Source organism: Hippocampus comes, unplaced genomic scaffold (assembly GCF_001891065.2).
Source record: "Hippocampus comes isolate QL1 unplaced genomic scaffold, H_comes_QL1_v1.1 scaffold77, whole genome shotgun sequence".
In the NCBI taxonomy this organism is placed as follows: Eukaryota; Metazoa; Chordata; class Actinopteri; order Syngnathiformes; family Syngnathidae; genus Hippocampus; species Hippocampus comes.
Window position 1 is genome coordinate 44,362 of NW_017805289.1, and position 14,553 is coordinate 58,914.

General features: G+C 46.0%; 2 protein-coding genes across 2 annotated transcripts in view; both read left to right on the plus strand.

Moving 5' to 3' along the window:
• Positions 1-5,908, plus strand: part of LOC109516796 (PR domain zinc finger protein 1-like) — an 11,206-nt gene extending 5,298 nt beyond the window's left edge. Inside the window, exons 3-7 of the mRNA XM_019871580.1 lie at positions 262-381; positions 1,782-1,960; positions 3,060-4,083; positions 4,788-4,916; positions 4,995-5,908. Of these exons, the coding sequence (XP_019727139.1) occupies positions 262-381; positions 1,782-1,960; positions 3,060-4,083; positions 4,788-4,916; positions 4,995-5,561 (2,019 nt within the window). The 3' untranslated portion in view covers positions 5,562-5,908. The remainder of the gene's footprint in view (positions 1-261; positions 382-1,781; positions 1,961-3,059; positions 4,084-4,787; positions 4,917-4,994) is intronic.
• A 1,075-nt stretch (positions 5,909-6,983) lies between these two features.
• Positions 6,984-13,146, plus strand: xkr5a (XK related 5a). Its single transcript, XM_019871617.1, has 7 exons — positions 6,984-7,383; positions 8,864-9,047; positions 9,815-9,999; positions 10,077-10,289; positions 10,428-10,597; positions 10,942-11,053; positions 11,138-13,146. The coding sequence occupies exons 1-7, from the start codon at positions 7,251-7,253 to the stop codon at positions 12,079-12,081; spliced, it is 1,941 nt and encodes a 646-aa protein (XP_019727176.1). The 5' UTR covers positions 6,984-7,250; the 3' UTR covers positions 12,082-13,146.
• Positions 13,147-14,553: the final 1,407 nt, after the last annotated feature.

Below are 14,553 nucleotides of genomic sequence, written 5' to 3' on the forward strand. Positions count from 1 at the left end.
GTGGGTGGGTGACATAATGCTTCACAGGTGAGCTAGTTTTGCCAAAAAATAGTTTTGAAAAAAAAATTTGCATTAAGAAAAAAAAGCCTTAGCCACGGTAGTAGCTAAACTAATATCCGTATTTAAAAGTACTTCAAAGCGGCAAAAATAATGCCACAAGCTTTTTGGTTGTCCATCCCTCTAATTAGGCTCTGGACACTTGCCTCAGCCTTCCAATTTGCAAAACGACAAGCTTGTTGACTCTTTGTCTCTTTTGGCCAGGTGCTTGGAGTGACCAGTAAAGAGTTGATCCCGAAGGGGACACGCTTTGGGCCTCTCGTGGGGGAAACATACACCAACGAAACGCTGCTGAAAGATGCCAACAGAAAGTATTTTTGGAGGGTAAGCAAGTCAGCGCATGTTTTGTTTTGAAAACCATTCGCGTCTTCTCGCTCCGTCTGAGACGTCGATGCGGCCGCGCGACTGGTTAGCCGTCGTGGTTTTTGCCTCCTGTGAAGTTTGAAGTTGCTGCGGTGTCAAGTACGTGGCTAAATAACGCCGCGAGCGCACAGCTGTTTGGTTTCAGTGACGCAGAGCTTCTCCCCTCTTCGAGCGCGTCTCTGCCGGTAAATACGGCGTACAGAACGGCCGCGCTTTTCCAGCGTAGCGAACGCTTGCGCACTGACGCGGCAAAAGGAAGTGGCTTTTGAACCCGAGAAGCGTCACCTTCCATCTAAGCGGCGTTTGGACAACTTTCATCATACACTCTCACGTTTCGACGCGATCTGCAGACGTTGCAAGTGAAACTAGAAGAGTTTATTCAAGCGCTTTGTCAACCTGAAACAAGTACCGAGAACTGCTAAAATATTGTAAGGGCTGCTTTTTTTTTTTTTTTGCCTGTATTCACGAAATTAATTGGTTCTAGAATAAATTTTTAACTAGAAAATTTTGTAAGTAGAGACGCGTTTTTCATGTAAATGCCCTAATCCGTTCCAAGCCCCCCCCCCAAAATCCAGACATGTTTCCTAAAGCATAAAAATGCATCAAAATGTGTAACAAATACATGTTATAATTTGACTATTGCGCAATAAATGAGAGTTGTGCATAATGTAAATGACTGTTGCGCAATAAATGAGAGCTGTGCATAATGTAAAAAGCAAAGAATTAGAGTCATGAATATAAATGAGGTTCATTTAACTTCTAACTGCATCCTCATCGTTTTTTTTTTGCCCTCTTTAGTTCATATTCTCTCTCAGAAGAACGTAAGTAGAGGTGCCACTGGAGTCTTGATAATCTCTTCGGATTAGATTATTATGATGAGTCAAATCAGATCAATTTGGTGTCAAAGAGCGTGAAGAGGATATCATGAAGTTTAATGATCAACGTACTGTTTATAATAACGTAAAAGTAGCGACATGTAGTCTGAAGAAGTAAGCTGTCCGCTGTAGTGACCGCCGTCCCTGAAAGGGTTCAAGTAAATCGTGAGTAAAATCCTTCATAAAGTTCAATAAAGTCGGTTCTTGCCAGGACTGAAATGTGACGATGATTGTGAATTTCCCAAAGCCAATAAAATTGCTGATTCATCCGTGATGAAGCGAATGAGAACGTAAACAGCCCTGTACTCATTCAAGTAAACTTCCTGTTACTTGTTGCCATTAAGGCCTTGCGGGCGCCTATCTTGCAAAGATTCTTTCACATTTACCATAAAAGCATCAAGCGACCGGTGACTTCATAGTTTCGGGTTTGAGAGCGCATCAGAAAGCCGATTAGTCATCGGCGGCTGACTGCATCCCCTGCTGCAGGTCTTCTCCCACGGGACCTTACACCACATCCTGGACGGTTTGAACGAAGACAAGAGCAACTGGATGCGATACGTAAACCCGGCCCGCGGCACCGACGAGCAGAACTTGATCGCGTGCCAGAGCGGTCTGGACATCTACTTCTACACCATTAAGCCTTTACTTCCCGGCCAGGAGCTGCTGTGAATGGAGGTGTAGCCAGGAGTAGCCATAGTCCCCCCCCCGTAGGTAAACCGAGACCAATTTCTGGTCTTGTGTCAGTTTCTCTCAGAACGCCACGTCGAGACACAGCTGTGAGCTGGCTGCCGGATAAAGCACGCGCCTCACAGTTCACAAACCAGAATGAAACTCCAAAATAGATGACTGGAGGGTCTCCTGAGCTGCTGACAGCATTCTGGCACGACTCGTCTTATTTATTTGGCTCTTAAAATGAGGAGGAGAAGTAGGAAGCGCTCCGGTGACTACTTGAACTTCCTGATAGGGCAACCCGCTGACAGACTGATGTCTCACTGAGTGTCGGCTGTTTGTTTGCCCAGGGTTTGGCGGCGGGGAGGGGAGGGGGCGGTGGGAGGGGGTTCGGGACAAAGGGAAATGGTAGATAAGGGTTGCACGATGTGTTTTTGTGGCCGAAATGTGTTTAAGGAGAGGTGAAAAAAGTGCAGAGGTTAGCGTAGTCGTACTTATGATCTCATCATGTGTTGACGTTATGAGGATATGAAGAGAGCAAATTTGAGGAACGTTTCATGAAATGGTTCACTGGAAACATCCTTATTTTGGAGTTACGTGAAAAATCTTTACGCATCAATTTACGAGAATTGAACAACAACTTTTTTTTTCCCCTCATAACTTTACTTTTGGTTCTTTTTTTGAGAATGAGAATTTTTCTTGGAATATTTTGTCTTTAATTTCGTTTAGAACATTTTTTTTTTCTTTTCAGTGTGGCCCTAATACTAAATTAGGTAGTTATATATTAAAGAAAAAATCATACAATTCTGAGAATAGAGTTGCAATCTGAGAAAAGTATGGAATTTTGCAATAAATTAACAAAATCCGAATTTTGCATAATTTCCGGAAATAAAAGACAGACTGGAGTCAAAACTGTATTACACAAACATCCCGGGTTTTTTTTTGTTTTTTTTTGCCATTTCAATACACATTTAGGATTGTTCTGCCTTGCCGTAAGTTTACCTTTGAAACGCGTTATTAGGAAAATGTCAAATGAAATGAAACATGCCCAAACTCCAAAACTGAGAAAAGTTGAATATAAATGACCACTTATATTTTCATATCACTTCTTAGAAAAACAAAAATGTTCTTGCGGGATCTTTTCAATACCACGTTTCTTTCGCCAACAGACCATTGCCATTCACAGAAGACGACGACGGAGAAACGCGGACACAGCGTGACCGAGATCCTCCGAGAAGAGCCCCCCAAAGCCCTCGCTAGCCTTCGCCGACAAATGGACGGTTCTTTATCTCAGGATAACCTCTCCGTTTTCCCCATCGCCTACCCAATTCAGTCCCGTTCGGAACCCATCCACAGGTATGCAGCTCTGCCGCCTCTACCGGCTGCCAAAAAGTTAGCTTTAAGTAGCCACCTTCCTTCCAGTTTATACAGCTTCCAGCACAGCCCGAGACATGTCCTAGCTAAACCTTACCCAGAACCCGCAGTACCAGATCGAGTTTATCCCGCCTTGAGGCACGCCACCTATCTCCTACCCCGCTACTCACCTTGCCCTGACAACATTCTACCTCACACCTACTTGTCCTACGCCGATTGCCTAAAACCTTACCTGACGCTCTCCGCTCACTTACTGCCTTCGGATGGTCATGTAAACCTCCTCCACCCGGAACACAAGAACTTAACTTTTGCACAATCAAACACCAAAGATGACCTCATTCCTTCTCCGACCGGCGACACCAAAGATGAAAAGAACCTCATATGCCAAAGAACAAACTACCTCAAGAGTCCTTCCGAGCAGCCCGGAGAAGCGGACGTCCCTTTAGCGTCCACATCCAGTGCCACATCTGCGGTCAGCGCCCCATGCAGAGCGCAGCCCTCACTCGCATCAGGAGGATGCTCCCCACCGCTCGGTACGGCGGCGTCATTGGACCATGACCCCTGGAAACCAACTAAGGCGATGCAAAGCAACACCGCGGATGCAGCGGACCTCAGGAAGGCCAAACGAGAGGAGCACGCGGTCGGCTACAAGACCTTGTCGTACCCGCTCACCAGACAGAACGGAAAGATCCGGTACGAGTGCAACATCTGCAGGAAAGTCTTTGGCCAGTTGTCTAACCTCAAGGTATGATGACTTTGCATTTTAGAAAAGGCTCCAATTACCGTATTGGCCCGAATATAAGACGGCCCTGATTATAAGACGACCCCCTCTTTTTCAAGACTCATGTTTGAAAAAAGACTTTGAACACCAAATTAATTTTTATACAGAAAATAATTACAGTACATCTGAAACAAATGATTCTAACAATATATTTGAGAGAAATAGCATGTTATTTTGCCTCATTCAAATATTAATATCTGAACATTTAAATATGTAAACTAAAGTGCAATCACTTTCGTAAATGAATGGCTTCTGGTTTTTGAAATGTAAATTACATCATAACTTCTCCTCAGCTGCCGGTTAACCTGGCCGATCTTCGACCCACTTTTCTCCAGATTGTCGCTACGTTTCTCCATTTTCTGTTATCTCTTCTATTATTTTCTTCTCTTTTCCTTCTTACCGCTATTTTTTATTTTTCGTCTTCATGCTACCGCTATTTTTGTTTTTATTCTTCGTGACAGGGGTTCACTTTGGCCTGGGGAGTCAAGTTCAGCATTTGCTTCATTGATATCTGGCGCCATCTAGCGTCGTGAATGGGTATAATGTCTAGACCCCGAATATAAGACGACCCCCACTTTTTCAGTCTTATTTCAATGCAAAAGACACCGTCTTATATTCAGGCCAATACGGTTTTGGAGGATGTTAACCTGAACGAGCGCCGCCCTCAGGTCCACCTGCGGGTCCACAGCGGCGAGCGTCCCTTCAGATGCCAAACGTGCAGCAAGAACTTTACTCAGCTGGCACACCTGCAGAAACACTACCTGGTTCACACCGGAGAGAAGCCCCATGAGTGCAAGGTAGTTTTTTTTTTTTCAATCAGCTCTCTCATGATGTGATACAATTAGGTTTGGAAATGACCACCTTGTTTGCCGCAGGTCTGCCACAAGCGATTCAGCAGCACCAGCAATTTAAAGACACACCAAAGGTTGCACTCAGGCGAGAGGCCCTACCAGTGCAAACTGTGCCCGGCCCGGTTCACTCAGTTCATCCACCTGAAGCTCCACAAACGCCTCCACACTGGGGAACGTCCGTACCGCTGTCCCTGCTGCCCCTGCGCCTACTTCCACCAGTGCAGCCTTCAGGTCCACCTCCAGGGGTTCTGCCCTATCTCGTCTTCGCACAAACACTCCCCCGAGGAGTTCCACAGGGTCAACTCGGAGATCGAGAGGTTCGACGTGAGCGAAGCGGCCGAGCAGCTCGAGGCCATGGCGGCGGAGGCCAAGGTGGACAAGAGGGATGTGCTTGCGCTCATACAAAGGTTGAACACTCGCGCCTCCAAACGACAGGATGGCGCCATGGCTGGCTTCGAACTCTTTGAATCGGCGAAGGCGGCTTCGCGACACGACCTCGGACCTCGTCTACCTCTGCATCCGAGCCGCATCAAGCGCGAGTCAGGCTGCATGTCAGAGCCTGAAGACGGCTTTGCTAATCCAGCCATATAATCCTGACAGGTCAACTCAGCAGCTGTCTGGCACTGCCCTATTTGAAGTAAAGCCTCATCTATAAACGACCGCTTCACGTGAAGTCCCAAGACTCCACCAGCACGACCTGACACTTTGTTGGTTTAACGTATAAAAAGTTGCTAATTTATTCCGTTCCGCTCATATTGATTTATACAAACAGGGTTTCATGACATGAGGCGTCACTGTATCGTCATGTCAGCCAAACATGCCATTATGCATAAAGCCTTTTTTTTTTTTTTTATTCCAACCAGCAAGAGTAAGAATGGATATGCGTTTATGTGTCTTCTTACTACAGATACAAATAAAGCAGAAAAGGTTTGACTGTGCGCGGGGGAAGCCTGCATTGTTTGCGTTGTGGCGGTGCCCTTTTGAGAGCGAGCTTCGTTGACGTGAGGGCTTCAGGACGGACATAAATTTCCTGTTATGGGCTCAGGGAGGTATTTACAACACAATGTGTCAACCTGTTACCTCGTCAACTCGATTTGAGCATGAGTGGGCAGCCAGTTTCACGCGTATACTGTATCACCCCACAGCAGCTTGGTGCATGAGTACCAGCCATCAATTAGGGCCATTGTATAACTTGAGTTTTACAATGTCTGCTCTTCTAGCTGCATATGATGGTGGTATTGGCACCACCTGTGCTACTTTTAGCCTAATGGGAAAATAACAAGGCGTCTGTTTCACTGCTGATTATGATGAGGCATTCATGACACTGTAAAAACGCCCAAAGTGCGTTTTGGGTTTTTTTTTTCACTAATGTAAGTTGGAACACCTTCCAATTATAAATGATTGACATACATGGTAACTATGTTAATTAGCACGACAAAGCATACAAGTTGTTTGCTCCAAAACAAATTAGTTGTGTCAACTCTTTTTTTTTCTTTGTTGTGGAATGCGGGAAAGGCAATTTTCAGAACAGCACAAACTATTTTGTTGAAATGCGGTAAAATGTTGACATGGGGAAAGCATTACAAAAAAAAACAACATTCTATTTGTTTCAGTATTATGGCAAAAGGTATGCTTTATAGCCGTGGTATGTGCATGGCCTATTATGGGATGTTTGAGCAGTTCTTCCCATACAGACTGACACATACACACACACTTGCATCAACCACATATACGACTGGTTTACTATAACACTTCCATTCCACACTGCTAATATAACAACAAATTCAAAATACAAAAAAACATCTTTGCACTTCCCACTTTGTGTTGCCTGGTTCGTGAATTTGACGCGCCCCTCCATCATAACATTGGATAGCCTGTTCGGACAATAGGCCACTTGACACCCTTTAAAGTTGTAATTTGAGATTAGCTCAGCGGTGGGGCACAAGCAATAAAAGTCAAACGGAGTGTTTAAAAAAAAAAAAAAAAAAAACAAAGTGCACAAAAGCATGAAAAAAATTACATTTAACATATGATGGGGTTGAAAATGTGCCGTTTTGACTAAAAGCAAAGAGGGTGAGGTGGAGAGGCGGTCACGGGCGCGCAGTGGAGGAGCGGAAAAAAGCTGAGCGTGGCCCTTTAAAAGTGCGCAGTGACGTCATCTATTTTGACAGCAGACGGGCCAGCGGGAGAAGAAAGGGAGCCCAAGCGCAGAGGTAGGGGGCGACGGATGCGCACGATAAGGTCGCCGCTTTGCAGCCTCCGCCGCCGCCGCCCGGCACCATGATCAGCACGTCCGAGGCGGTGGGCCGCAGGAGGCCGTCGGCGGCACGGCGGAGCGAGCGCTGGATCGCCTGGTGCCAGGCGGCGCTGCTCGGCGTGTCGGCGCTGGTCATCGCGGCCGAGAGGAGCGCTCGTAAGTGCGGAGGGGGGCGGATCGAAATCGATACACGGGCAAGTTCGGGCTGCAAGGAGCCCGACCATATCGACTATCGATGTTATATTCGCCTCGGGAGGATGTTTTTTTTTTTTTGGGGGGGGGGGGATGTTTAGAAGCAACGAACGAAGGCGAGGTACTGTTAAGGGTAGTGCCGATTCGAAAACTATTGTGACGATGATGCGGGATGCAGGTTTCTATTCTAGGAATGGCTGACCTTTAGGGGTGCTCATCTCGCAGTTAGAATGTCAAAAATACGCCTTCAGTGGTATCAATACTGGTTTCAAACCATAAAATATTGTAATGAAAAAAAAAAATCGATAGCTCTACAAAAGTGCATTCAATTAGGTACACATTAGTTGGTTGCGTGGTTGTCTACCTCACAGTTCCAAAATAGAGCAAGTTAGGTTGAGAGAAGACTAAGTTGTCCGTAGGTGTGAAGATGAGTGTGAATTGTAGTTTGTCTATGAGGTGTGTCAGGAGTTCAGGGGGAAAAAAAGGCTTGGACGACCCAGTTAAGATTGCGAAGAAAAAAAAAAATCGCAGAGCCAGTTCAGGTGAGTCGAGAGGTTAATCGAGCATGGCAATACGCTTCCCTGCCAGGAAGTGTCGGATGCTCAGATATGAGCCTGCTACAACTCTTCTTGTCCTATTTAAACATGCTGTTTGATTGTCTGGCCCACACTGAAGAAGAACACTCACAGTTTGTGGTGTGTGTTTAAAAATATATCTTTGGTGACGCCGAACATTCCTGACACACCGATTACTTGCCCTGCAATGGGCTGTGACAAACAGAGTGTGACCAGCAACTGGGATAGGCATCAGCCAAACACTGACCTGATAGATCTAGATATAGATGGCTAGATAGATCGATAGAGTGCAGTTAGCTAGTCGGCTAGCAACATGCCAAGAACTCAAAAAGCCAAGATGATAACCTTGAGCAAACCAGCTTGTGTTATTTGACATTTTTGACAGAGACTATCGACGTCGTAGTTATAGTGTAGCAAACATGAAACTACTGGAGAGCTAATAAGCATCTATTTTGGGGTGCGAACATGTCACCCTGACAAAAACTATCGTTCTGTGCTGAGAACGGATTTGAAGGAGGACTGCCTGACTAAGCAAATCGATGAGGCAAGGGCAGCCAGCCCATGAAAGTGGAGCGTAGACTTGAAGTGTGACTTCTCTCAATGGCAGCAAACGTTAACAACTCCCTCACAGGGTTCAGTGTCTCGCAGAACCTCGAATCACAATAATCACGGCACATTTTCACGCAGCATTTTCAAGTCACGCAGTAATTTGCGACTGTTGTCGGTTGCTTGAAAATTTTAAATTGTAGTACACCCTGTATGAGGCCTTAATATCGGCCAAATATTGTACCTCTGATTTGTTTTATGTTTAATATTAACATACCTCTCACAAGTGTAGTAATTCTTGTTTTTTGGGGTGTATTTTCCAGTTATCTACTGTATAGGATTTTACCTCTGGAATGATGAGACACGGTGGGCCGGTTTCACGCTAGGGCTCTTCCTCCCGGGTACTGCGGTGCAGCTGCTGAGTGTCAAGTGGTATTACGACGATGGCGACAATAGGCGATGGTACCTCTCGACCATACACATTCTTCACTTGGGCATCTTCAAACGGTAAGACCCGTCCGTTTTCACCCCCTGAAACGTGTTAAGTGTATCCAGTAAAGCCTCCAGAAATATTTTGGGGGAAAAATAATACTGTTTAAGTGGCACAGAACAAGATGTCAGTGTAATTTCGGTTGCAAAAAGATTAGCCTTACCACAAGTGAAGAAAAGATTCACATTCAGTGCACATGCTCACGTCACCATACGTGTTGTCACCTTGGCTCAAATTTAACGGTGACACATAATGGAGTCGAGCCTCCGCACGATCTTGCTTTACCCAAAAGCTAAAAGGTAAGTAAAAGCTCCACTGAGTTTTGTTTGACGCACACACTAGCATAAGGCCTAACCCTAACGCCTTAATGACCATGGGGGAGGGGGGGCTACTTGGACAAAACAACCCCCTAAATTGGGGTTGTTTTGTCCATGGTCATTGTGCCATTGGCCCAGGTAGTACAGTGATCCCTCGCTACTTCGCGGTTCGTTTATCGCGGGTTCAGTGCATCTCGGATTTTTTTTTTTTTTTTTTTAATATACATGGAGTACAGTACTGTATATGTTGCTCTATGTGACTCGCTGTTGTTTTGTAGCTTCTCGAGGACCGTTTGCGGACTTTAAAAAAAAAAAAAAATTTAACCTGTTTGTTAATTGGACGCTACTTCGCGGATTTTCTGTATTTGTATTGTAGGGATTACTTTATTTGTATAATTGCGTTCCACTGTACTGGACGAGAAAGCGAGTCATACCTAAAATGCGTCCATGTGTCCCTCTGCTGGCAGGCTTTGGGACTGCATGAGGTACGTGTCGCGCATGCACGGCTCAGTGGCAGAGCTCGGTGCGGTCGTCATGCTGCAGGCGGACGTCGCTGCCCTTTGGCTTTTGGAGGCGCTGGTGGTCACCCTGCCCCAGAGCTTACTGCAAGCGTACATCGTCGTGTCCACCGACGTGGGCATCATGTCGCCAGGTGAGCATGTCTTACAAGCTGCGATCGCCTGCATATGTTCATCATCAAATAATGCACCATTTCGGTTTTCCTTACAGTGGCCTACTGCTGCGGTCTTTGCGTGCTGTCCGTTTCCTGGGCCCTGGTGCTGTACAGCCGCGCCTGCTGTCTCATCCGGCCGGGTCATCTCGCCATGCCTCCGGCGGCCCTGCTCTGCCAGCTGGTGTGGAGGGCGGGCATGCTGGGCGCCAGGGTGACCTGCCTCATGTTCTTCGCCAGGGTGTTCGACTGGTGGGTCTGCGGAGTGGCAGGTACGTGCACATTAGTCATTCGGTAGGTAGCCCTCGGTAAAATGCGTGTTGAGGTGGGAGTTGGAAGTTTGCTTTCGCACGACTCACCTGCGCCAGCTTGACAAGAGTACACACGTCTATTTTTACATTGACCTGCAGGTTTTCACTGGCTGACTGCTTCCTTCTGGCTGGTATCACAGCAACCAGACATCTGCACCGGGCCCTGGTGTTGGCGTGCCTTCAACGCCCTCCTGGGGCTAGTCCACGTCTTCCTCTTTCTCAACGTCAAAGATGGACCGTCGCGCTTCCGCATGGCCGGTTTTTATACAGTAAGCAGCGCGTTTGAACACGCCAATTCTGTCGTCGTCAGACTGCTGCGGTGGTCGTTTCAGCTGCTGCCTTTCATGGAGATGGTTTGTCCCGAGGCTGGATCAAAAATAGTTGGGCTGTGTCACCGAGGGCATCCAGTCTAAAAATTAAGACAAAAGCATGCGAGTGACTTGCTGCTTAGTCGCTGCTGCTGCTGGCAAGCTTGTAGCGATAAACCTTGTGCAGTCTCTGCTTCTTTAGCCGTCAGACTAGCGCCAGACTCATCGAGCGCCGGTCATGGACTTCATTTTGCCTCCTCAATATAAGCTACTTTGACAACGTGATCTTTTCTTCCTCTTTTCAGTTCATGCTCATCGAGAACACCACGTTGTTGCTGGCTGCCTCCGACTTACTTAGCCAAGCGTCGTGGGACAACATGACGCTCCCTATCACTGTCCTTTGTAGCTTCATCCTCGGTGAGTCCCAACGCTACGCGCGTTGAATAATCGCGTCTTGATTTTAAAGCCACTAATATTTTATCGCCTCAATGGTGTTACCAGGTGCTACCTCACTGGTCGTCTACTACCGGTTCTTGCATCCCAAGTCAACAGAGATTGCGCAGGGTCTCCACCACAACCACATGGGTAGCACGTGTATTGAACGAGGTGAGTCCTCCTTCTCCCTCGGGGACAAAAGTCTTCCGGTTGGCGGCGAACAAAACCACGGCAGCTTCTCCCTCTCCGGAGTGGCTGGCTCCCTGCTGGAGGATCCGAGCGCGTGCGGAGGGAGGCCAAACAGCTCCTATCCTTGCTACCACCATCACTGGTTACTCATCCGGCTGGCCCTCAAAACAGGCGACCTGGGGAAGATCAACCGAGCGTACGGGGCAGGTGGAGCGGCAGCCATACTGGACTTGGAGGAGTACAACCAGGAGTTTAAAAGTAACGAAGGCATCTCCAGCTTGGCAGGGGGCAACCGCGAGGGCGTCTCCACGTCAGAGTCTCAGGGGCAAGGCTTGGTACCGCTGTCGGACTGTAAAGACGAGTTCCAGACTGTAAGTGAACCCACTTCCTTCGAACAAGCAGAGGACGACAGTCTGGAGATGGAGAGTCCGCTGGAGTCGCCCGAATCGGATTTCAAGCGCAGCTCACCAGAGGGCAAGTCTGTATTCGGAGACAGTCCGGAGCCGGATTTCTGCCCCACGGAGTCCAGTTCGACCTTGTACTTCAGCGCTGACCCCCAATCTCCCAGCAGCACCAGTAACCCCCGTTTAGACCGGGACACTGGGGGTTCGGAACAGGGCGTGCGTCTCAATTCCATTCCAAGCGATCCGGCTCTTCATAGGGACATCCGAGGTTTAATCAGCCGGGTCGGGCCGCGCTACACGTCCACCCCGAAACTGGACTCGGGAGCGCTTGACCCTCCTCCCTCCAGCGTCCCTCACCTCACCGGTCCCAGAAGACAGCTCATAATGTCCCGAAGAGACGATGATGAACATTTCTGACCGATTCAGGGATCGGGTGATGACAAGCGAGTGAATCCATCGTTAAGTTTTTATCGTGTCTATTTTAAAGTGAAAGGACGTTTCTTAAATTGAGCAATGTGAGGCTAGCATAAAATACTGCATAGAGACTATTATATCCGCGAAGGAAGAGCAATATATCGTACGTGTGCTAAATTTACACATGGAGCCATTCGATGCTCTTTTAATGCTATCAGTAATAATAAGCTAATTGGCTGTGTATCGACGCACATTCAACCGACCTCTCAGCTGTAATCGTTTATGAAGTACCGTATTCCCTCAAATAGTGATCCTACCTTTCATTACATGTCCTGTCCCAATTAATCCCTGGTCGTATCATCCACTTATTTGTGGAAAAATATTATGAATGAACTCCGAAGAAGAAGAATGGCCCCTAAAAGCGCCCGGTGGCATTGTATGAGCAAGTACGGTAACTGCTGACTGTTATATGATTTCCGATTTCACATACTTTGGAAATATCAATATGCAGCTGCTTTCTGGCCTTAGATGCCGTGTAGCCTTTACGTTATAAAAAAAAAAAAAAAAAATCACACTTTGTAATGCGAGTCATTTATCAAATGATGACATCATAGAATTAAAGGCTACACCTTGAAATAATGACAATATCAGCACAAGCCGCCACTTCATTGGCTTCCTTAAAGCACAACCTGCAACGTATCTGTTGTTTAAAAAAATATATATATATATACATGTACACACACACTGTAAAAATATCAATTTGCTGTGCTTTGAGCTGGATTGATGTGACAGCCTGGACAGATATTAGAAACTTGCTGTGACTTTTTTTAGTGTGTTCTCAATTGCTATTTTTCGAAGGAAAAAAAAATGCATCTATCTTTTTTTTTTTTTACTTTGCTGTGAAAAGGATGCAATCCACAATCGAGCAAACATTTGCATTTCTTTTGCACTCAAGCCTTGTATGATATTTGAACTGTGAATCGAGAAGCCGCCTGTGGCTTGAAACGAGCAATACAACGCAGACATATTGGGGTGAGTGAAATAAAGGTGTTCTGCTGTAAACTGTGACACATTTTCCGTTGTGTGTGACATAAATCTATTGCACAGCTGGCTGTGTACACACACAGAAACACACAATTTATTCCATTCCTATATTGATCTAAATTGCTTTCAACATCATCCTATATTATGCAAGTTCCTTGCCCAATAACGTACCACCCTTCAGCCCGTCTTTCAAACCAAACACCGCCGTGTGTTCTATGTGCAGAGGTGACCAACAGTGCCCAAAACGCGTCATGAATGACATTTCAAACGACATTTTGAAGGCTACTCACCCAAAAAAAATCAGATGTCGGGTGCAGTTACCAAGACTGACCTGTGGGAGGCGGCATTGTGACGCACAGCTGCCAGACTGACCCCAAAATAAAGAAAAAAGGGTGGTCGAAGTATCCGAACTTGTTTTTTTTAAGGTGGTTTTTGACCTGACACGTTCCTGAGGAGGTCTTTCACCTTCTTGAGAGTGTCACAAGATGGTGTGTCACTCATCTTTATCAGCTGATGTTCAAATCTGACAGAGGACACTCACGCCTACATTGAACATCAGCTGATAAAGATGAAGGACTTCCCCCAAAAAATGCCTGGTCAACAAGAGCCTAAAAAAAAAAAAACAAGTTCAATTACAAGTAAGAGACAGAATGAAGTTCATCCAGAGTAGTAGGAGTCGTAGAAAGAAGGAAAAAGTACAAGCAGCAGCAGCAGTTAGGCTAACTGGTTGCTTCGGAATTACATGGCACACTCACGGAGCACTTGAGGCTTCACTTTTTATGATTGTTGGGTCTTGACTATTTTCCTCACCTGAAAACAAATACATAAAACACCCACATCACAGGACATAATGTTCAAATTCTGCCTTAATAACAGCAAGTCCATTTTTATTTTATTTTTTTGTCATCCTATGTCAATGCGGGAACTACAAATATGGTGTCTTGATAGTACGGTAGTTTCCCTGCTTGAAACGATGGTGTAGCTCTGCAGGACCATTTTTTTATTTTGTTTTTTAAACAAATCAGGACCCATTTTCGAAGTATGTCGTTGTTCGATACCACTTTTTTTGCAGACCAGTACAGGCATAACTTAACATAATGACAAAAAATTGTGAAGACCTTCCTTACGGGCATAGATGATTATTCACCGATGTGTCAAATTGCCATAGTATGGCGCCAACTACTGCCGAGGAAAACTTCATGTCACATTTGTATTTTTTTTTTTTTTTTTTGGCCTTAAGTATTGGTGGCTGGTATCGACAGCATACACAATTACCCGATATCTTAAAATACTCTGTAGTATGTATTCCGTTTTAAAAACAAGCTCCTTTGAGACTCCAAGCACAGCTTTATTACATTGCCATATTTTCTCCAGACAACGCACAAAAAAAAAAAAAATGAAAAGACTGAAAGCGGAAATGTGGCGTAAGTG

Excerpts from the sequence above, each read along its gene's own strand:
- xkr5a (XM_019871617.1), top strand. The coding sequence starts at position 7,251 with ATGATCAGCACGTCCGAGGCGGTGGGCCGCAGGAGGCCGTCGGCGGCA. Across the intron at positions 7,384-8,863 it reads CGCGGCCGAGAGGAGCGCTC|TTATCTACTGTATAGGATTT; the intron begins GTAAGTGCGGAG and ends TGTATTTTCCAG. Across the intron at positions 11,054-11,137 it reads CCTTTGTAGCTTCATCCTCG|GTGCTACCTCACTGGTCGTC; the intron begins GTGAGTCCCAAC and ends TGGTGTTACCAG.